Genomic DNA, 24324 nt, shown 5'->3' with positions numbered 1-24324 from the left:
TCACTGATCTCTGAAATTGAATCAATTATGATTTAATACTCTTTACACTAGTGAAAATGCAATTTCTCTCTTCTCGAAGCTTTCTTTTCTTTACTTACAGTATTCGTAACACCGGTTTCCATTTGTTCAATGTAATCATAAATCTCTCCTCTAGCTTTGTTCAAGCATTCATCAGCACTGTCAACTTTGTGTGTACATTTGTTCATTTTATCTTCAGTTACTTTACTAAACTCAGTGTCATCAAAGGTCAGTTTTGCCTGATGGCTATCTAAAACTGATGCATTATTAACACTGCCAGTAACACACGATTTCACATTGTTTGCAATTTGCTTAAGTAATTCTTGAATCACGTCTTTGTTGTCCTATAATGAAATTAACCATTTTAATAAATATTTAGGTGCATAATTTATGTTTCTACTAGGGATGTCACGAATGTCGCATGTGTCACATTCGCGAATGCGAATATTCAGAATGCGAATGTGCGAATGCGAATATCGCTGAATTTCATAAAAAAACCAAAATAAAAACCAAGCAATCACCAACAACACGCTAGGTAAAAATGCTTACTATTGTAAACTGAAATAGATACCATACACTAAAGAAAAAGCGATGAAGCCCACTGGTGGCGAAGCCACATCCATGTACAAACATTGATGCTTACTATTGGTCAAAATGCCGAGTACGAACTTCACGCCATACGAATTTGAGCTATCTGCGCATGCGCGAGTCGACAGTCGACAAGTAGCAATTGGAGCGGCCGGCGCGGGCCAGGAACAAGCTGCGACTTGCACATATTCGCATTCGCAAAACATTCGCATCGTTTGAAGCGAATGCGAATGTCAATGCAAATGTTTAAAAGAATGCGAATCTTTCGCATATGCGAATGCAAATATTCGTAACATCCCTAGTTTCTACTAATGTTATTGTTGTACTTACTTGAATACATTGTTTGACATCTCCCGCTTTCTTCTTCAAAGCTTCTATAAATTTATTAAATCTCTCTTTCAGGACTTCTAACTTAGCTTCGAAATCTTTGATCGCTTCTTCCGCTCGTTCCTTTATATTTTGAAGCCACACCTTTCTTTTCTCTTTAGTCTTATTAGCTATATCTTTTATGGCATTCCATGCGTCAGTTATACTCTTTTTAATTTTATCCCATAAGTCACTAATACTTAGCAGTCTGTTTACTTCGACATTGGAAAGTTCTTTTGATCGTATAGCATAAATTGAATTGATTTGATTTGGAGACAGTTGTGCCAATTGACTTTTTAATGAAACGATTTCTTTTGTCTCAGCATTCTGAAATTGGATTGCATTTTTTAAAAGAATGAATAGACTGTTTATTAATCAGCTTGGAAATAGGACACATTTCTCAACCGATTTTTGTAACATTTTGTGAGTTTTTTGTAAGAGTTAAATATAATTATATTTTCGAAATGTCTACCATAGGGATTCTACAACTCGCAGAGTTTTTAAATTTGCAACTTACCTGGGTCCTTACAATAAAATATAAAAAGAACAAAATTAATACTGGTCTCATCTTTGCTGGACAGCGCTGAAGTAAATTGGAGTAAACGGTTGTACTTATTTATAGTATTCATATTGTCTTTTAAGTGGATTACCAAGATTAGTTGGTTAGCTTTTCTCTTGAACTAGGGTTCTAGCCACAAATTTTAAGTGTCTTATCAAGTTATCATGTTTTGATTGTTCATTCAACCCAGAGCATTTAACATGGTCACGCTTTTAACATTTGATATCGCCACCGTAATTGAATCCATCGTAATATTCTAACACGAGTATAGAATTATGAATACATTAGTAACTGTAACCACCTTGAAATATATTTTAAATTTGTGTTATGTTGTAAAATTAAAAGCAGGAACTTTGGAAAGAAAAAAAGTTTATTCCACAAAATATACATAGGATTTCTTATTTACATTATATTACGTAATTAGTTAATCTTGTTATCAATTTCAATGGGAGTATCCAAGGCGACAGGATCGTTTCCAACAGTGATATCAACAGTTGCCGTTACATCAGGGAGGGTAGGGTTGGAGCCGGCGAAGGCGGCGATTGAGTTGGTGACCTTGCACTTCTGCAGGTCCACGATGACCTTGGCTGTGCCCATGCCGGCTTCGAGGAGACGCTGGCCGGCGCACAGCTCTAGTGCAACGGGTAATTTGGCTATGGCGATGTCAACTCGGGCGACCTGAAAAAAGTGTGTTGTGTACACCGTGTTTCTTTTTGTTTTCCGTTAAATTCGACATGTCGTTAGGTTCGTTATCAGGAACCACCCTGTACCTATATCACTTAGTTAAATTCAAAAAATATTTCTTTTCATTGTTTTCATACATAATAAATTAATTAATTAGTGTGAGAGACCCTTAAGAATAATATTCAAGTTAGTGTCAAGTGATTGACAGCACATGTCAAAACCAATAACATTAATTGAGAAAAGAGAAATTAATTGTATATCATCTAAAGAACCTTCCCTTAAAGTAAACGGAATTAAATAAAAACAGGGTGTATAGTGTGAGTGCGATGCAATAACACATTTGGACTGATTCACCCAACGCTGTTTAACACACACACTACAATGCAGTATGTATAGTGTTGTAGGTATTTCTCCCGATGAATATTAAATATTAAAGTACTAAGAGGGTGCGGACTGCGGATAGTGTTAGGGTCAGCGACGCGCATGTCACCTCGAGACAGAGTTGCAGTCGTCTATAGGTTACGTAGACCCTTATGTTTGTTTGGCACTGACGTAGTATTAAAACAATCCTTTAGAGTCCAGAGCAAGAATGTTAGAGACGTGAGTTTTTGTATGGCCTTTTCGAGATACCGTTCCTATAAAACTGCTGTGCCGGTCGAGATCGTATTGTCCGTGGGATTAAAATGAAAGGAATGGATAGTACATAAAACCAATTGTTTCAGTTGAGAAACGGAACACCAATTAATGTCATACAATCCGGAATTAATTAAACTTTAAAAACTAATTGAATGACAGAATTTACTTGAAGATTTGAAGTGATAAATTTATCAGCGAACGTAATTGTCATACCAAAAGGAATGTAATTTCGGAAGTGGTCTCTTATCGTTCCTTATTCGTAATGTTCATAACTGACCATACGGCAACATTCACTAAAAATGGCATTATAATTTTTCACTTACGTTGATTCCGCTTTGAGCCATGAAAACGGCTCCCTTCATTTCAGTCTTCAAGGCAAGCATACCAAGGCACGCTCCTTTGGTGAACATGTAGTTGTCGTTGTCTGTGCAATTCTTCATTCCCTCTGTAGCTCTGTTGGCGAAATCGAGACCTCCCTGGGATATCTCGACTTGCCTTGCGATCAGATTGTTGATTTCTTGGACTTTTTCGTCGGCGCATGTCATAGTTCTGTATACAGCGTCGTTGAGGAGTTGGTCCGCTTGCTTCTTGTGGGACTGAAAAACGATAACTCGTAAGATTGGTGCATGTTATCTGTACATATTAATCTTAACTCTTCTTAACGTTTTTTTCTTCTAGCCAACTATTTTTTTACGCAACTATTACCGAGTTCGACTTTTGTTAATAATATATGAAGAAGTTCACTAGGTATTGTAACATTTTTATAATATAATTTAACTTTTTTTAAACTAAAACCCTGAATATATTTCTCTGTTGATAATCGACATTAGTACTACCCTAAAATCGTGATTCAACTCACCTCGACACACTCTACGATCGCCCCACCAGCGTTAGAGAACCTATCCGCAATATTCGAGATAGCTTCTGATACCCTATTCCTCAACTTCTGAATATCAGCATGCAGCTTCTCTTTCATAATTCCAACTTGGTCCTTCAAGCCGGATGCGAAACCTTTCATAGCATCTGCAGCTTGTTGTGCAGATCTGCAGAGGTTTGCTGTTAGCTCTTCGATTAGTCTCTTGGTGTTGGCAAATACGTCAGGGCTTTGCGGTGGCGCTAAGTTTTGGGACTCAATGATCGCAGCTTGGCCGAGGGCACAGACCTGGTCAATGAAAAAACATTAAAATAATTACGGTCAAAGACTTATAAATTTCTTTAAGAAAATATTTCCAGGTAAAATGCTCAGTTTATAACTCGGTTTCCAAAGAATTGCTTAAGCATGTAACAAAATAATAAAGTAGTCTTACCACGACCAGAAACGCGCCAAGACCGATGAACCTCATGTTTAAGAGCGTCTATGATTACCGAATGAAATCTGATATGTTCTCAGAAAACCCCATGGGTTATATACTGCCCTATGCAAATTTGCTATGCAACTTACCCAAAGTACCCCGACGACAAACAGATAAAATCTTATCTATGGTGTTTCACGGTAAATATTGAATTAATTCTCAGTGATAAAATCAGATTCAAATGCATTTGATAATAGGCGAAATAGGTTGAGATACTTAGGTGGGATTGCAAAATAAGTTTTCTTAGAGATCCACAGTTAAAATATAAAGCATAAAAAACATCAACAGATCAGCGTGCGTAGCCGAATGGCATTTCTCCGACGCCAAACGAAAACGAAACGCCGCGCCAGTTAGTCTGGCTCTGTCGCGCCAATACGCACGAGCGATAGAGATAGATATCTACTAGCGTTTCGTTTCGTGAGCGTTTGTGCCATTCGGCTACGCACCCGGTACCATAACCCTCTTGTTCCGAGGTGGCCGAGGTGGGAGTAGCTGCTTACGATCTTGTTGTATTTTGTATGTATGCTCTTTAATAAATATGTTTGAAAGTAATTGAGTGGACATTTTTGTGAGTAATTTGAGGAGTAATACATTTCTTTGATACGTGACCATTTGCTGGAGAAATGAAATACATCTGTCTGTCGGTACGGTACTCTTGTTCGTGCGTTGGTATTGTGTTGGGCTTGTCTATCTTTACTAGTAGCTTGTCTCTTCTCTAGTTTAGTCAATTATAGTCGCGCGATAAATGATAAAACATCAGGCCGTCCCTATCGCACTATTTGTAAGTGCGGTAGGGACGGCCCGATATTTTATCATTTATCGCGTGACCATCATGTTTGAAAATGAAAATGAAAATGAAATGAAAATGAATGAAAATGAAATGAAAATGAAAATGAAATATTTATTTTTCAAGTAGGCATATTACAATGCGCATATGAACGTCAGAAAAGCTACGCCGGCTCTAACCCTACGCCTCAGCCTCGAGAAGATTTCAGTCCCCCCTCAGTTGGGAGGGGGGTATCCACTATGGGACCGGCAAGAAACTCGGCGGGCAACTTCTTTTCAAAACATTACATCTTATAACTAACATGCATTAAATAACAAGATACAATTTAACATGCAAAAGTATTCATCAAAGAATATGAACAGACTAGGTACTCTATGGAAATTAATTTCAATAAATTATATTATTGCTTAATAATACGTCGTTCTTCTTCAGAGAAAACATATCAAATTGTCACAGAAGAAAAAGATAATATGAATCTCAATATCATTAAATATGTAATTTACCTACACAACATAAAATATTTGATGTGCTTTCTTATCTGAACTGTGTCCTCTATACATAATACAATTATTTTAATTGCTATTCGTTTTTTGTAGTTTCTGGTTCGGGCCATGCATGTTTGTCTGTCAAATAGTCCTCGACTCTGTAATAAGCCTTTAACATCAATGATTTTTTTAAGTAGTTCTTAAGAGCTGGGAGGGGTAATCTCAAAGCAGTGTCAGGTAACTTATTATAAAAATGAATGCATTGCCCAACAAATGACTTCTGTACTTTACGGACACGAAACTTCTTTATGGCAAGCTTATTTTTGTTTCTAGTGTTATAATTATGGATATCAGAATTCTTAGTGAAACAGTCTAAATTCTTAACAACATAAATTATACTATCATAAATGTATTGGGAAGCTACAGTTAAGATATTAATTTCTTTGAAGAGTTCTCTTACTGATTCACGTGTTCCTAAGTTGTAAATAGAACGAATGGCTCTCTTTTGTAATACAAAGATAGTCTGTATGTCAGCTGCTTTGCCCCAAACCAGAATACCGTATGACATTACACTGTGAAAATAACTATGATACACTAGGCGAGCTGTCTCAACATTAGTCAGTTGCCTGATTCTCCTAACGGCGTATGCGGCTGAACTTAATTTGCTTGCTAGTTTCCTTATATGAGGACTCCATTGTAGATTTTTGTCCAATGTTAAGCCAAGGAACAGTGTTGTATCTACCATCTCTAAGCATTCATCGTTCAAAAGTATTTTTGTATCGATTGGTTTAACATTCGGCAGAGAGAATCGAATACATTTGGTTTTCTTAGAATTAAGAAGTAAATTGTTGACAGTAAACCACTGCAGTACATCAGCTAACGTGCTATTAATTACATTGTAATCCGTAGATTTTCGGTCAACATTAAAAAGCAGTGATGTATCATCAGCAAAAAGTACTATTTCACAAAAGTTTTTTACTATACATGGCAAATCATTTATATAAACCAAAAACAGGAATGGACCTAAAATTGAGCCTTGTGGCACTCCTAATTGGACAACAGTCCCGCTAGAGCGAGTTTTGTTAACAACTACTGTTTGTGTTCTATTGCTAAGGTAAGAAGACATAAAGTTTAGGGCATTTATAGACAAACCATAGTGTTCTAATTTCAAAATGAGCGTTCCATGATCCACACAATCAAAGGCTTTTGAAAGATCACAAAATATGCCAATTGCATCACAAGAATTTTCCCAAATATTATATATATGTTTAATGAGTACCGAAGCAGCATCGGTCGTGGAACGGCCCCTTGTGAAACCGAACTGTTTGCTTGTAAGTAATCTATTTGTTTGCCCTGCAGGTCTAGTGCTTCACCAGCCGAAATGACTCCGTGTAATACGGCGGTGGTATAATTATAATCCCCTGTATTTCCGTTGTAATACTTGTAATTGTCAACAACAGAAGCGCTGGTGGCCTAACGGTAAGAGCGTGCGACTTTCGCACTAACTAGACTACGAACTAGTGCCTACGCCGAATTTTGGGATTAGTTATCATAGCGGACCCCAGGCTCCCATGAGCCGTGGCAAATGCCGGGATAACCCAAGGAGGATGATGACTGGTAATAAATTGTCAACCAGCAATTTTTTGTCCGTGACTTTCTCTTGGATATTTTGCATGGTTATAAAAGTACTTATCTGGATTTCATTAGATTCGAGTTTGTTCTTCTTTATTTACCACACACATTTTTTATATGCCACAGTTTCGTTTTCTATTAACCCCTTATTTGCCAAGAGTGGTCCTGAAGCTTTAGTAGTTTCATGTGCTCTGCCTACCCATTTATGGGATACAGGCGTGATTGTATGTTGTTGTTGTGTTGTTGTCTTCTTTATTTCTGCAGTAGTAACTATAAACTATCTAAATCAATGTTTTGATGTCAGTTTCTTACTCTGTAACAAATAATGTGTTCTTTTTTGGGTGCAACATTAACAACATAATTATTTATCTTGGTTAACCAACCAATATCATCGGCGAAACGAAAGCCCACAGACATCGCTGGTTCGGTCACTTACTTAGAATTATAATAATGGACGATCGGGCTGTCAAGACAGTGTTCTTGGGTCGACCGGCTGGTGGCCGACCGGCGGGTCGATCCAGGTATCGCTGGGAAGACAGTGTGGTGGCGGATCTCGGCTTCAAGTCAGTGACTGGAAAGAGGCTGCGCAGGATCGGGACAGGTGGCAATCTCTCGTTTCGGAGGCCAAGATGCACTTTGGAGTCTTTGGATCACTGAGCCAAAATACTTAGTTAGTTGAGGTGAGGACCAACCAAATACAAACTCAAGCGGATCTGACATTGAGTGGCCTGTCTTTAGCTTTTACTTTCCTTAAGCAGCCTTTTGAGGGTAGATTTTGTTAACATTTTTATTTAAATACCTAATAGTCGAAAGTTTATATCAAATAAAAAAAAAATCTTTTACACTGAATATAGCAATACTTCGACTATTTTGACTATGTTCTAATTTTCACGTCTTGCAACACATTTCGGGGTAAGTCTAGTAAACAAGGTTTCAAGGCCCTAAAACTAGAATGAATAGCAAAAGCAAATAATACTATCACATATAATAAAAGATCTACTTAAATCAAGTGGTCTACCTGTTATTAAAAGTTCGTTGAACTCCTTACCTTGGTTTGGTTGAATTGCTGTGACAGAAACTAAATAAATATTATAGGCACAGATATTCTTATTCTTACACAATTTACGTAAGTCCTACCTACGGTAAGCTTAAGAAGACTTGTGTTGTGGATGCTCAGACAACGATATAATTGGTACCTATATTTATGGTACACAAACTTTTAAATACTTACATAGGAAACATCCATTACTCTTGAACAAATGTGTAATTCTATTGGCTTCACAAGCAGGGTCACTACCCACTAGACAGATCGTCAAACTTCGGCTTCGATCCTGTTACATGTCATTGTCACCTTGTTAGTGTTACAGACATATTACAAAAATGTGTGTGTGTGGATTGAGTGAGCACCTTCCGAAAATAAAAAAAAATATGCTGATCATTTAGTAAAAGTTCTAAAACAATTGTAAAACGAATCTCTGAATTTGTAAAAAGATAAATCAAAAGATACAGCCATTAACATGTGCTCACTCAGTTCTCACAAACTACCAACGAAAACAGTGAATATATTCATTTAACATATAATATTTATATACTAACATTTAGTAAAAAATAGGCCAACCTACCTCTATAAATATTAGATCACCTAGTGACGTATTAAATTTTTTACAAATAGTTTCTTATGCTCACTCAATCCACACACTTTTGAAAAGCCGAATTTTGATGAAAAACATAAGATTTAGACCGCTATTATATGTGTATAGTTTAGTAAAAGTGAAATGGGAATTTGTAAAATACAAAACGAACCACTAACGTGTCAGGTTTTTTTATAATAAATTTTTGTAAGTGCTCACTCAGTCCACACGTTTTGAGAAAGTTAAAAATGTAAATATCTTACGATTTGTAGCACCTAAGACACTCGAAAGTACTTCAACATTTAGTAAAAATTTTTACTAAATATCCACCATCTAATATTTTATATTCGTTGTCTGGTTTTAAAGATATTCAGACATAACTTTTCTCATACAAATGTATCAAGTAGGGTGACCACACTATGTCGGCTCCTGATTTTCCCCACCTTCCCATTGTCATATTGAGATTGGGGAGTTTCGTTCGTTCAATTTTGATAATATTAAACTAATACCATATTAATTCTCCATCTGCAAACTGTTTTTAGGTTATGTTCTTGGCCTAGTGATGATGTGTATTGTGTAATTTTTATCGACGTCAGGATAATAACCATATCGACATGCATGCATTAAAAAGGACATGAATAATAATTGGTAAGAAACAAAGAATATAATACTTCACTAGTAAGAAACCAGAACCTGGTAATCTAATCGCGCTAACAGATGAGCGTACCGGATTTGTAAGTGGGAGCGAGAAATAGTTATTCTTTTCTCGCTCCCACTTACAAATCCGGTAAACTATTATCAAAATTGAACGAAACTCCCCAAGCTCAATATGACAATGGGAAGGTGGGGAAAATCAGGAGCCGATATAGTGTGGTCACCCTACTTGATACATTTGTATGAGAAAAGTTATGTCTGAATATCTTTAAAACCAGACAACGAATATAAAATATTAGATGGTGGATATTTAGTAAAAATTTTTACTAAATGTTGAAGTACTTTCGAGTGTCTTAGGTGCTACAAATCGTAAGATATTTACATTTTTAACTTTCTCAAAACGTGTGGACTGAGTGAGCACTTAAAAAATTTATTATAAAAAAACCTGACACGTTAGTGGTTCGTTTTGTATTTTACAAATTCCCATTTCACTTTTACTAAACTATACACATATAATAGCGGTCTAAATCTTATGTTTTTCATCAAAATTCTGCTTTTCAAAAGTGTGTGGATTGAGTGAGCATAAGAAACTATTTGTAAAAAATTTAATACGTCACTAGGTGATCTAATATTTATAGAGGTAGGTTGGCCTATTTTTTACTAAATGTTAGTATATAAATATTATATGTTAAATGAATATATTCACTGTTTTCGTTGGTAGTTTGTGAGAACTGAGTGAGCACCTGTTAATGGCTGTATCTTTTGATTTATCTTTTTACAAATTCAGAGATTCGTTTTACAATTGTTTTAGAACTTTTACTAAATGATCAGCATATTTTTTTTTATTTTCGGAAGGTGCTCACTCAATCCACACACACACTACAAAAATTACAAAATGTTTTTCCATCGTATCCTCACGGTAACACACGAACGTGTGTGTGATGCTATTTCAACATTTTCAACTAGCTAGACCCAGTATAATAGAAATAGAGCATAATTTTTGCCAGACGAAAGTCTCTCTAAGCTACCCTAATTTCTCAAGCTATGGCCGGAGGAAATGATGATTTTATTTTTTACTTAGCGTTTAATGATAAGCCGATGATAGTAATGAATTGATGATGTATAAAATTATACGCCTAACTGAAAACAAGGTTGAAACTGTTGAATGAATGGTATTGCTTCCAAAATTTCGTAAGGCGCAAATTACCAGAAATACACATAAAGGGGCTCACAGAATATCAGTTTGCTTGACAATATTGTTTGTTAGTTATTCGCCACTATTATCTTTGAGGTTGATATTGTAGAACACTGGTAAACTGTGGGTCCTTTAATAATAGCATAGTCAGGTACAAATATACCAAAGAATCTAAACATTTTTCCATTGTACGAAGACAAAGTTGTACATGAATACTGTACTAAAATCCTTCGTCAACTTATAAAGTAGGCATAAGAGATTCGACAAGCTACTTAGCTATGTATTCTCAGGGTCAATGTATTGTTAAAATCTTAACATACGCAAAAAGAACATTCGAGGCTTGAGACATTTCCTAGCATGGCAATCGTTTTGTTCATTAAAATTATGACAATCGTTTCTTATATGTCTAAGATATAATGAAAAAGAATTTGTAACGGTATGACAGGTACATGGATATACATAGTAATGTGTATTGTGTGATATCTTTGGGATTTTTTGTATTCAGCAGTTTATTGGTTTTCTATTCCCAAGCTATTCCAAATTATTTATTTGTCAAACATAGGTACAACAGTAGGTCTTAAATGTATAAAAAGGATCACCATGCTTCGCCACAAGGCATACAAATACAATATGGCTACAGAGAACATGTAGCGATGTGCGATGTGTGTGTGCTTGCATTTATAAACTAAGTCTTAACAATAGGTCTAAAATTACATAGTAAAAAATATGTATGGCAAGTTAAAAAGTAATAAAATTTCCCGAATCTGAGAGAAACTCTTGCACAGAGTAGTATGCTTTAGTTACTAAGAATTTGTACAGTAAGTATATTTTTAAATTTATTTACATCATTAATCTGTAAAATCTCTTTTGGTAACTTCTGTTTAACACATTGAAAAGGTGCCCTTGAATCAGCCAGAAAATTTAATTTAAAGAAAGGAGCGTACTTCTCTCAACCCATCTTCATTACTGCCGTTAAAGGTGTCCTTTAGCGGCAGTAATCGCTTTCAGGCGGTTCGTCTGCTAATTTGCCCCTTATATCTTAAAAGAAAAAAAAAACCTCTAACTCTACATACTTAAAGGCAAAAGTATGGGCATATGATCAATGATCATTTACGTAAAATTTTAAAGAAAATATGTTTATTAAAGTCTGCACTAATACCACTCTAGTTAATGTAAGTAAATCTTGAATACGCGATCTTGACAATCATTCTTATGTGTCGATTATGATTACGATATAGTTAATTTAAGTTATTTAGACAGCTGTGTTAACGACCAACCGACCATTTTACATTGACGCCTGTAAAATTGCGAGACGCCCACCAGACATTACTCAAGTGCCAATGTTTTATTAAGGCACCTAACCTACACCTTCATTAATTTATGGTTGAGCTAAACAATAACAATAAGTACATATCTGGATTGTCAAATTTGCAATGAGATTTACATGTATATCTCAGAATAATCAGACTGCCTGACTAGTGAAAATACCGCTTCAGTAAAGGCAGCCAAAAGTTCCTGCCTGCAGGTACTTACTGCCAACCGGCTTAGCCAAAGTGACAACTGTCCGCGCTCCCTGACAGTCGAAACGCCATTAGTTCTGTCGCGAGAATACTGAAGAGTGATCGATTTCCAAGTTGTCTAAGACACCCTGATTGCATATGAATAGCACCACGGTTGTGTCTAGTTACATACAACGGCTCTACTTTTATTGGACCCAATAAATTATTACCTTGTCGCACATTCAAAACCGTGACCAATATTTGTAAGAAAGGTAGGAATATTAATTAGTAATTAGTATCGCTCGTGAAAATGCGGCATTGACCGACTTGACATGTTTGTACGAATGCAGGTGTTACAGCACTTGCGTCAGAGTTACGTATTAGGCACTTAGTCGTAGTTCTATTACAATGTATGTAACTATGTATAGTCCGCTTTTGGCAACTAATCCTAAGAAAGACGCTTGTTAAGATGCGTCTGCCCAGCTTCTGCTGATGTGTCAGCAGCAACTTCCAACCCAGATGATAACTTACCTACCTAACGGGATTAGTCCAGTTTCATCACCAAAAGCGACTGCCTAGTATCTAAATTCCGAAAACCTCTTTGCTACGATCCGGGGTTCGCATCCATAATGTTAATCAAATCAATTAATTTTAATCTCTTGTAAAATATTATCAAGTTACTCAATACAATAAGTCCCTTTCAATAGCCCAGTTCATTTTAAATTCCATCAACTCTCAAAATAATATATAGTCCTTACACCCTGCCGGGTGCTGCCACTGTTGCCTATTCGTACGTCCCATGAATGACACGGTCCTGCTAGTTGTACCTGTTACATTTAATTAAAGTGTCAAAGAGGGCCTCTACTTGTTGACTTCGAATTGCCCAACACCAATTTGATAATCCCTAATAAAAGAAAGTATATCTAACCAGCTGGCCTAGCTGAATCGTTGATGCTACGTGGCGATATGAAAGAGCGATAGAGAGAGCCAGCTAAGATACGCTTACGATAAGCGATTGTGACGTTGGCTATATGTATGTACCCAGGAATAGCAGGATCCAAGGGCATTGGGGTCAAAGATAACAACACAACCGTTGTTACGCAACCGGGTCATACAACACAAATAGCTCTGTCAAGCAGTCATGTGACTTGATAACAACTCGGGATCTACACTGACCTCACCCCTCCTTGTTAAAGGATGCGCGAATTGGCTGATGATTATTAGACATCCTTTCTAGATCGTTATAACTGTGTTGAGAAAGATAGAGACTGTTCTCAACCATAATTCTATTCTCGAACTTGTTTTTATTATACTTGGAATAGGTGGAAACCGAAAAATTATATGGATGTCAGGAAGACATCGCTCTTCAGCAAGAGCGTCTCGTGCATTTTTGTGTTTGTGTGTCGGTAAATAAATGTCTACGGAATTATTGGAGAAAAAGCGACATCTTAAACAAGTTTCAATAAAACGCAGGTGACTTATCAGAAGCTATAAAAAAATGGCGCTTTACTTCATCGGCCGGCAAGAACCACGCTCTATAATTTCATAATTATAGAGCGTGGTTCCAATTGACCAGAAAACGGTTGCATGAATAAAGGGTACATCGCCTTCAGTTATATTCAAAAGTTGGACAGAGACAGGGCACATGACGTAAGATATGTCAAATTATAAAGGTACATAGCTCACCCTGTCCGACCTCTAGTTATCATGTTATAATCCAAGTTGAGAGCTAGGCGAGGCCGCTTGTCGGATCACTCCGGCTTGTAGGTCAGGATTCAGCTAAGATAATTAGTGTCACTTAGCTGGGATTACTGTCAGTTCGGTCACGCAACGTAGTTGCCATTAGCTAGCATTATTATAACAAAACACGAACGTGTCGCCTTTGTGCGAGAGATTCATCGGCCCAAAAGTACTTATTGTTTTATGTGAACTCGATAATTATGTCTCGCCAAGTGGCTATATTCTGGGGGGCTGAATATCCTTTACTGAGCAGTTTTTACTTTATTGGGCCTTTGTTCCGAGCCACCCACGAAAACGAACCTGTATTAAAATTAACCATATATCTATCAGTTTTTTGTGTGGAATGATTTCAATCGAAACATTCAGTTTCAGGCAACTCAAAAGCCATTCAACACAATCGGCAAAGAGCGGCTACAAGTATGTCGAGTAAGTCCCTTTCTATTAGTTTTCAGATTCAGCTGTGAATTTACTGAAACTTGCAGCATAATGATATTCAGGCGTTTGTAGCGAGACGTTATTTCCATTCACGCTCAGATCAACTAAATGACTATGGACAATCTGACTTCCAACTGCCAACTTCCCTTCGCCTGATTTTTTTTAACGGAGAGGTAAGCCTTTAAAAGAGACTGCCTTCCTAAGTCCGAATGCTTTAATAGTCCATGACTTGTACTAATATGTATTCTGTGCCATGACCTACTAGGAGTCTCACATGATGTATGGAGATCACAATATTCACAGCATGTTCAGATATCGAAGTCAATTGTCAATAATTTATATTACCCCAATCATATGACGGGTCTTGTGACCACAATTTGCATCACAAGGCATGATGTCACGTGTCTTGACATGTGGTCTAAAATTCTTCAAATGTTTGTGAAATGGAAAGTTTCAGGTCTATTAGCAGGCCAGACGTTACATTTGTAATTTTGCAATCTCCGTTTTACCACATCACATTGGAAGATTAACATTCCTAAAATTCCGATGTTTATTTTGAACCGATTTGTGATTAACGTTTTCAAAAATTGCTCGTTGTAAAATTACAGGCGTTATCTGTTGTTGTTATCTGTCTAATTTTAAATGTTTTTTTTTCTTTCTATTAATTGGGATGTTATGGTACACACAAGAACTGCCAAAGTTTTTATCTTCATCTATTTCAAATCTACACCTTTCAGGAATTTGTACCACTTCAACCAAACATAGTAGTAAAAAGTACTTAGGTAAGACCAACTAATACCATCGTTACATAAATCAAACTATAGTAAATAAACTAAACTTACAAAATATTTACTAAATCATCATAAACAAAAATGTTTGACGCGAGAATAAAATTATTACAATTTCCATACAAAACTAAGCTTTCAATTGAGCAAGTAATCATTTGCTATCGTCAATCCTAAATAAACTATCACTGCCAACTCTTAAGGCTCCAAATTCAGTATATATTTAGTATATGTATTCCTTTAGTTAGGCACTTAGGTAATGTGATTTGTAAGTCGTAGCACGTAAAGTTCATTGTTTATGTCGCTTACAAACACGGTCATTGCTGAAATGATGCCACCAGTTAGAATGATCATATGGCCTTAGAGATAATGTTTCACGAGTATAGTATCAAATTTAGTTAATATGGTACAAGGTCCTGAGACCCTACACTGGCGTACTCTGAGGTCTGACGTTGTTAGTCTATATGTCTATGGAAAATTGTTGCTGCGCTCTGCGGTTGCGCCAATGTTGCGTCGAGTCGAGCAGCCATAGAGCTGACTAGACGCTAATCGCTCGGACAATGCTAGTGTAGGGTTCATAACGCTGGTTTACGAGCCACCGCTCACTATACTTGCTAATAAGTCTAAGTAGTAGTCTTTTGAGCGTCAACCTAGTCGACGCTATGAAAAATGGCGACGCCGCGCCAACGATGCGTCGAGCAGCAGCAATAACTAAACGCCGACGTTCCTTCCTTGTTACTTCAGCAGTTCTCGAAAAGTTTGTACAAAAATTAAGGGAAAAGTTAAATTTGTTTTTATTAATTCCTATTTTGTTACCAAGATTTTGTTGATGAATTGAGATTTTATGAAGTTTTATTTCGTCATTAAGGTTCTCTAGTATCTATATTTTCTTAATTATAACAATTATCCTGTATATATCTTACGAAAGTCGAATTATATTACTAAATGTTGGTAACAAAATAGGATCAATTAAAATTTGATGACGTGGCATTGTACAAAGTTGACGGGAATTGCTGACTTACTATACAGCGATATTATTTTCAGTAGAAAGAGGTGGCACATTGTAAGCGCGAAGAGTTGACATATAGAAAATTTGAATTTCGCGCCTTTTCTACTTACAAGTTGGGTGTGTCTCAGTATACATCACCGCAATAGGATAGTTATTCTCTCACAGAACCGTCAGGTACCTAATCAAGTGATTGTTCGAATTGTTACGCAGCAAGATAATTAAAATAACAATTTCTTAACCTATGGGTTAAGAAATGGAGCCCTTTAAGTGTTGTTTAGTTAATTACGCCTGCCCTAGATAATGCTATAAGTTTCCCAATAATATGACTTTAACATTACAATAACCACTGCATTTTGCCAATCAAATTAAAAACACGCGCAATAATGTTACCGTGAGTGAGTGGGCCCCGGCAAATCTGACAATCGACGAAAAATATTTTAGCGTTTTTGTCTTACAATTCATACGAGTAATTTTTGGGTCTAAGTACTATGCTATGCATAATTTTATTTGTTGTATAGTTTACTTGATCCAAAATTAAATTAACTTCAGAAAATGAAAGTAAAGGGCTTATCAGCTTCTTTATACAGAATCATAATTCTAGAAACTTTATTATTTACATGTCTCTCTTAAAACATCAAATCATAAGGATCGTCGTGAGTCGTTTTACTCGGTAATAATTTTATTATGTTATAAAATCATATCACATACGCATTCCCTTAATGACGGCACTAATTATCTAAACCCACAATGACATGACACCTCAGTTCCTTAGATGTAACACTTTCATAACGATTACAGCATAAACGAATAAAGGCAACTTCGCTACTGTTATGCAGATTATGCGACTATAGATCGTGTCATATATTCACCGTGTCGCGCAGAATTGTCAAATCAAACCTTTAACTGTAAGACATTGCGAACAAGAGCATGCGTCTTCGTGGATGACACGAATTACCTTGCGTGCGATAGGTGTGTGATGATATAGCAGGGGGAAATTAGCTAAAATTACGGCATAATTAATGGAAGGTTTTTTTAAATTGAAATATGTACGTTATAGACCGAAGTTATTTTTCATCAACCCTCCCCACTCCTCCCTCCTCTGCGTCACCCCTCTACCCTCCCTTAAAGTGCCGAAAATGCGGTTTTTCTCGATTTCTGACAAAACTGTTGAAGATACAGAAAAAGCACGTAGGAACGAAGTAATCCTTAATAAATTTACTACAAATCATTCATTAACACTTTGGTTCTAGCACTTATAGTTTACGCGTGATCCGTCACGAAAGTTGGTCCTTTGCTGCAATCTTCTTTAGTGAATGTTAAGTTTTCGCCCAAAATGCATACGAAATAGTCGAAATTTGTTTGATATAACTAAAATATTGTAACTCATGACTAAAATAAAATTAAGGGGGAAAAATCACTACCATGGGTGGAATTTCCAATATGTCTTGGAATTCCAGTAACTATTTAAGACGTAATATTTTCACGGTAGTAGTCGCTAGGAGTACCATTGATCTATATAGTGTATCTATGACTGGGGATGAGCTTTTGGTAGCTGTAGGTAGAGCCCTGGAGTATCAATCCAGTAGCCGTGAGCTCAAGTCCCACCCATGGTAGTGATTTTTCCCCCTGAAATTCATTTTCAGTTTATAATATTTTAGTAATATCAAACAGATTTCGTAAGCAATTTGGGAGAAAACTTAACATTCACTAAAGAAAATTGCAGTAAAGGACCAACTTTCGTGATGGATCACGCGAAACCTATAAGTGCTAGAACCAAAGTGTCAATGAACGATTTGTAGTAAATTTATCAAGGATTACTTTTTTCCTACACGCTTTTTCTGTATCTACAACGGTTTTGTCAGAAATCGCGAAAAACCGCATTTTCGGCTATTTAAGGGGGGAAGAGGGGTGACGCAGAGGGGGGAGGGATGGGGAGGGTTGATGAAAAATAACTTCGGCCTGTAATGTACATATCCCAATCAAAAAAAATCTTTCATTAATTATGCCAACATTTTCATACATAACTTTCCAGAAGCAACGGACTAATAGTCCAATGAATTCAATGGATAACTCTTTTGCAGCTCCTTGTATTTATATTAATTTTCCAGTTTTAGATGGATCTCGTCTCACTGTCAAACAGATTTTCGGAAATGTACTTTTTTTTCGTATGGAAAAGAACAGAAACATTCATAGGTTAAAATTAAGTCCAATCAGTCATTTCTTGGCCTCGTCGCTAAGGGTGATCAGTGCCGTCTTGGGAGATCGTAACCTTTGATTATGGTGCCAGGTAGTACGATTTCTGATCCTAGCTTTCCCTCCATCAAAGACTTCCACGACTGTCACCACTCACGCTTCAGGTTGAAACAGTCATCTATAAGACCCTTGAAGATACTGTAGGAAGCACTCCTGGATTTTAAATAAGCGGCACTTGGCTGGGTTCAGAAATTCCGCGTGGATTGGGAGATTTGGGTTCTTTTGAATCCTTGTTATATCCCGCATTAAGGCCTCTTTCCTTCTCAGGTCTGGCGGGGCGATCCGAGAAAGCACTGGCAGCCAGTGGGCAGGTGTTGACAGTAGTGTACCGGGAATGAGTCGCATAGCTTTATTTAATTCGACGTCCACTCAGGTGGAAATGCACTAAAAAGGTCAAAATCGTCATCAGTGTCATCATAATGTCATCTGGTTTTTGGATAATGCACTAGAAAGATAAAAATCGTTTTAAAAACATTGAAGGGAAGTAATCTTAAGCAAATTCACATACAGATATAAAGTTTGTTTGATGTCTTGTTTGATGATTGTTAGATGTCTATTAATCGAGTTAAATCAATGCAATTAATGGATTTAATAGATTAAATTCCGGGTAATCTCTTCATTGAACATACATTGTAAAGATAAGTGAACCGATTGACGTAAGTTAGCACAGACTTGACGTAATAGATCTGACCCTTACAAGGACCTAGTTTTGAACCTAACAAGTTAGTATCAAGGGGTTTCGGAAAAAACAAGGAAATAATATCTGGGTCACATCCTTTTCTATGAAACGTTACATAATAAAGGTTGAATATTATAATACTTATTGTCACAGTTGGGAATAGTAAATATTATTTCTTACCTATTAGGGTTATTCTGACAAGACATTAAGCAAAAATTACTTATATTATTTGTTTATTTCTAATCTGCTTCCCACTAAGCAAATCTATATAATCTATTGCGTATTGCAAAATCATGATTATCTACTTCTACACGTACCGCCGATAATAGCATTGCAAACATCCGTGAGAACGTTCTGCCAAATGACTTAATACTGGTACCTAATTTATCTTACGCGTATCAACGTAATGGAAAATATGTACTGTATACAATACTGTATCTTAACATTACTGCATCATAAAGTCGTAAGCAGAAAGCAATGGATTGTTCTTAAAAAAATAGACACGGAATAAATGATATGACTTTGTTATCAGACAACTTGCACTTTCGGTCGCATAGAAAGTCGTATTTGGCTCGCTTTACTCGTTCACTACAAGAATCCACATTCTTGGTAGAATAAAGTCTCAAGTCTTTATAACTCCTGTGCATATGTGTCGTTATTCTTCCAAAGCTTTGTTAATTCGTAATTAACATTTGCTTTTGTGAAATCTGCGCTCGAAATCAGATCTTTGGCCAAGTTAATAAAGAAATCAATATACGTTGTCCATTATGCTATGCCGCGATTATTTTTAATGTGTGAATAAGTGCACGTTTTATCATTATCACTGCTTTGTATTACGAGAATCGTATTTATTTTCAAAATGAAAGTTTGCGAGACAGTGAAAGTTGCATTTGTAACGCTGAAATGCGGAGCGGTGTAGATGAAACAGTGATTGCATCGGTTTACACATTTTTCAAAGTGAAACAAACCCGTGACGTGAATCACGTGATTAGTCCGCTGCATACCCGCACACCAATATTTTGATTCGATATGATGACATGAAGAGTTTGTGATCAAACAAAATAGTAGGTATTTAAGTATTTACGATCATAGTTTAGAAGCATTTGTGTAAAAGTGATCGCAATTCACCAACACACTAAGCATTACACAACCCTTTTTTTCCCCAAAATCTTCACGTATACCATGTCTTTTTTCAGGAACCATGAACCCCCAAGTAACACGAGCTGCCTGACGTTCCCGTGTAGGCCAAATTCCCTGGCTTACTTCCAAATGACATCCAATGCTATCGGTGTTGGAGCCATTGAACTACTATGTACTATGGTTGGAGCTCATGCAGATTACGCAAGGAGGGTACAATTTTGACCGGCCCTTCAACCGAATAAGTATCAGGACTATCACGTGAAGTGCAATTTGTTAGCGTATTCTCAATTGGGCCTGCTTTATTTATTTATTTATTTAAACTTTATTGCACAATACAAAAAAGTACAAATGGCGGACTTAATGCCAGATGGCATTCTCTACCAGTCAACCATGAGCTAAACCGAAAGATTAAGGTGCAGGGTCCTAGTATAGTTAGCTTTATTGAAGGTCATTCTTGTTAATAGGCAAAACGACCTGTTTTTACAACATGGTCATCCAGAAAATTGCAAATAAAAACCGTCTCTGGTCTAGAAATTCTATAATACAGTTTGTTCAGAATCGAGAGTAGAATCGATTGAGCTATATCTTGATGGGGGTAATATTTTTATTCAAATTAGTATTATTAGTTATTTTTTACGTGCCCATTCTATTGTACTCGTAATACAACATTGTGTATATCGCATTGCTAGAGGTTGTTTACCTTTTTTCAGTATTTAGGGGTATTAATACTGGCCGGTTACTTGGACGATTTTTTTTTCCGCTACTAGTTTGACGTTGTTTGTCAGTTTAATCTTAATGTTTATCATAAGTCATAACAAATTGAACTCGTACCTAATTACAACCTTGTCATTTTGAATATTGAGTTTATTTGCTTACTGCGATAACCTGTCTAATTTGAAGTTTACTGTGACAAAGCTTTAAAGTGTTTTACAGTGACATCTTAGCTGTCTATTGGTAAACCTTATGTCGTTGCAGTAACGTACACAAATAAATAGTCTTATGGTTTATGATGGTAGTTAGCAATTATTTTATTGAGTGTAGAGCTAAAAGTCAAGTAGAGCTGTACAGAAAATTAAAAATTCAATTAAAAAAAAAAGTAACGATCAGATTAAAAGATGAATACTCTAGATGAGTTTAAAAAAATAAAAATCAGTTGGGGTGTCTGAGGTTTTGAGTGATACCGGAAACACCGTGTATAAGTACAAATTTACGATACGATATGGTTGTCCCATATATTTACGTTGAGCATGGCAACATTGTTTTTCCAAGAAGTGCCTCGGGTCTTGCACAAACTAGTACATTTCGTAAGCAATGCGTGATGCACTGTCGCCGCTTGGTTGACAGATGAGGACATAATGCAATTTTGTTCGCACTTTGGTTTTCCCAAGAACTAATTCGGCGAAATTGATTATGCTGTTTTTAACATTTCGCGTTTACACGGGTTTGAAAAGGAGGATTTTAAATTTAAAATCTGGGGGCTCTGGGGTTTTTCCTAATGCAAAAGCTGTCCATTCAAATCTAATAGGCCTACGCAGCCAGCGTGATAGGCTCTGTGTTTTGAGTGTTTAGTTTGTGACTAATGACCAAATCCTGTTTAAAATAATAAGTTTGTTGAAGAAAAGGAGAAGTATCTCATTTCAACTTTATAGAATAAGTTTGCGCTTATCTAACTGACTTTATGTTGTTCCAAGAATCAAAGAAGGTAAAGCCAAGTCACGCGCACATATCGATACCCCTAGGCCATCTGGTTTCCTATAATCAAGCCTATTAAGTATGCTTGTGAGTTATGCTCCAGTTGTTTTCAAGATGCAATGTCGATCACGATATCACGTTCATATGTCAAGGGTGCTAGGGATGTTATTATAACATTTTAGGATCAAGTATAAGGTCTAAGGTAAGTAATAGTCAGGCCTCGGATTATTTTTCGCATGGTAAGATGAAAGAAAACTATGGAGTCGATATTAAAACTAAACTTTAATTCATATTCATACTCATACTCACTAATTTTCTTAGTCCCGTAATACTTTTGTCCCTTGTGCAGGTTGACAGATCGAAAATGTTAATCGAAAATTAATCTTACTGAATGTAATTAAAAATTATTTATGTGGTGTGATTTGGGAAGCCTTTTGCTTGGTAAAGGGTTACATTTACCCTGTAACTATATCAAATTAGTTACTATTTTATTTGGTTCAGACTACTTTGTTGCGGTAAACGTAATGCTAAGTACTAGTAACACATTTCTCATGATCGTATTTTAGATCTTTGTAAGGTTCTATCCAGTATAAAATTGCAGAAACTTGCGGATCAGACATAATTGTTTACGTAATTATTGCACGCACCGATTGCAATCAATAATTAAGTGACACATCGCGTCGTGAATGATTGACATGACATTGACATACAAATGATTTTTGATAAATCAGCTAGTACTTAGCATTACGTTTACCGCAACAAAGTAGTCTGAACCAAACAAAATAGTAACTAATTTGATATAGTTAAAGGCTTCCCAAATCACACCACATAAATAATTTTAATTACATTCAGTAAGATTAATTTTCGATTAACATTTTCGATCTGTCAACCTGCACAAGGGACAAAAGTATTACGGGACTAAGAAAATTAGTGAGTATGAGTATGAATATGAATTAAAGTTTAGTTTTAATATCGACTCCATAGTTTTCTTTCATCTTACCATGCGAAAAATCCGAGGCCTGGTAATAGTCTAAGGCCGCTAGACAGGGAATGAAGGTCTTTGAGCAGGATATCTGAAACTGATGAAATTCCGGTGTAGATCTTTTGACAGTCAATGAGTTAAAATTGCCCCACCTATTACTACGTGCCCTCCAAATGAAGTATAAGTTCTAACTTATGCAGCAGAAAATTTGTGTCTGACAAGTGATTTTCTTTGTATTGAAAAGTATCTGGTTTCTTTTAGTCTGTTAGGTATGTATCAAAATGCCTAAATTGCCTGAATATAAATAAGTCTTTATTATCCGACGTTTATTTATTTATATTTAGCCACGATCCTGGCGTAACTTCTGTAAGTATGAAGAACAATTGTCTGGAAAAAGATTCTAAATCAAAAAATAAGTCGCGGCTGAGGTTCAGGAATATAGCTTGTCAGCTTTACTTATACTATCAAGAATGGGCTGGAAGTTGGAACGGATAGAAGTATACTAGAAGTGTGGATAAAAACGTACCAGTCAAAAGGCGACAATACTAAGTAAGTATTTACTAGTAGCCACTGGTCCCACCGCGAGCTAGTAAGCTATGAGCTATAAAAACGAACAAAAGATAATCACTCTTGTGTAAATAAAAGAGACAGGGAGATGTTTATAGTTACTCGTATGCCAGACCGTTTTTCTTTTATTTGCACGGGGGTGATTATCTTTTGTTCGTTTTTATATCCGATAGCTCATAGCTTACCAGCTCGCGGTGGGACCAGTGCCTAAGTAGGCATAGTTCGTTGTTGAACGTGAGCGAGTTTGCTGTCTGTAAGTATTTTAAGTAGTACGCACATCACTATCAATTTATTTAGCACAAAGCTCATTACACCGATACCAGTGTTATTTTCTTTAAATTACTCTTGAACGACAACTCTATTGGCCAGGTGCGCATGCGCAATCCAGAGCAAGGTTAATTACACAGATCATACTCAACTATTACATAGTCCTAAATTCGTTAGACATTACGGCTATTTTCCATTGACATCAAATAGTGCTCATACTTATGAGCCTAGAATTAGGTATCTCTTATCCTATTTTACTTAGGAGTTATATTTGAATGGTAGCGAACTCGATTCATCCATATGTGCTCGTTACATGGAGTCACGAGTTCAAATGCAATTAAAATGCGAAAATCTATTTAATAACTAATAGTAATTCATTTTTATTATCTATGTAAGAATTCGCAGAACTGATCACTTGATCAGGGACAGGGACACAGTATTAGGTCGACGTCAAGCAAATATTAAAGTTTATTTGACACTAGCTTTTACCCGCGGCTTCGCCCGCGTAATAAAAGTATTCATTAAGATTTTCATTTGGATCCGTAGGGACCGTAGGTTTCTCTGTAGGTATATTTATCTGCGATTATTTCGATTGCACATAATACTTTTGCTTGCAATGATTGTAGAAATATTACACATCGACCACAGCGTAGGTAATTCTATATACGCTGGGGAAACCTTTATAAACA

At 36.4% G+C, this 24324-nt stretch overlaps 1 protein-coding gene across 1 annotated transcript; it reads right to left on the bottom strand.

The window, feature by feature from the left end:
• Window positions 1–1883: 1883 nt before the first annotated feature.
• LOC125224763 lies at window positions 1884–4253 on the bottom strand. Its single transcript, XM_048128214.1, has 4 exons — window positions 4159–4253; window positions 3711–4013; window positions 3175–3447; window positions 1884–2209 (listed from the first exon to the last, which is right to left on the bottom strand). The coding sequence occupies exons 1-4, from the start codon at window positions 4192–4194 to the stop codon at window positions 1952–1954; spliced, it is 870 nt and encodes a 289-aa protein (XP_047984171.1). The 5' UTR covers window positions 4195–4253; the 3' UTR covers window positions 1884–1951.
• Window positions 4254–24324: the final 20071 nt, after the last annotated feature.

This window comes from Leguminivora glycinivorella, chromosome 3 (assembly GCF_023078275.1).
Source record: "Leguminivora glycinivorella isolate SPB_JAAS2020 chromosome 3, LegGlyc_1.1, whole genome shotgun sequence".
Classification (NCBI taxonomy): domain Eukaryota; kingdom Metazoa; phylum Arthropoda; class Insecta; order Lepidoptera; family Tortricidae; genus Leguminivora; species Leguminivora glycinivorella.
Note: the sequence above shows the minus strand (reverse complement) of the source record. Positions and strands in the feature narration are given on the sequence as shown.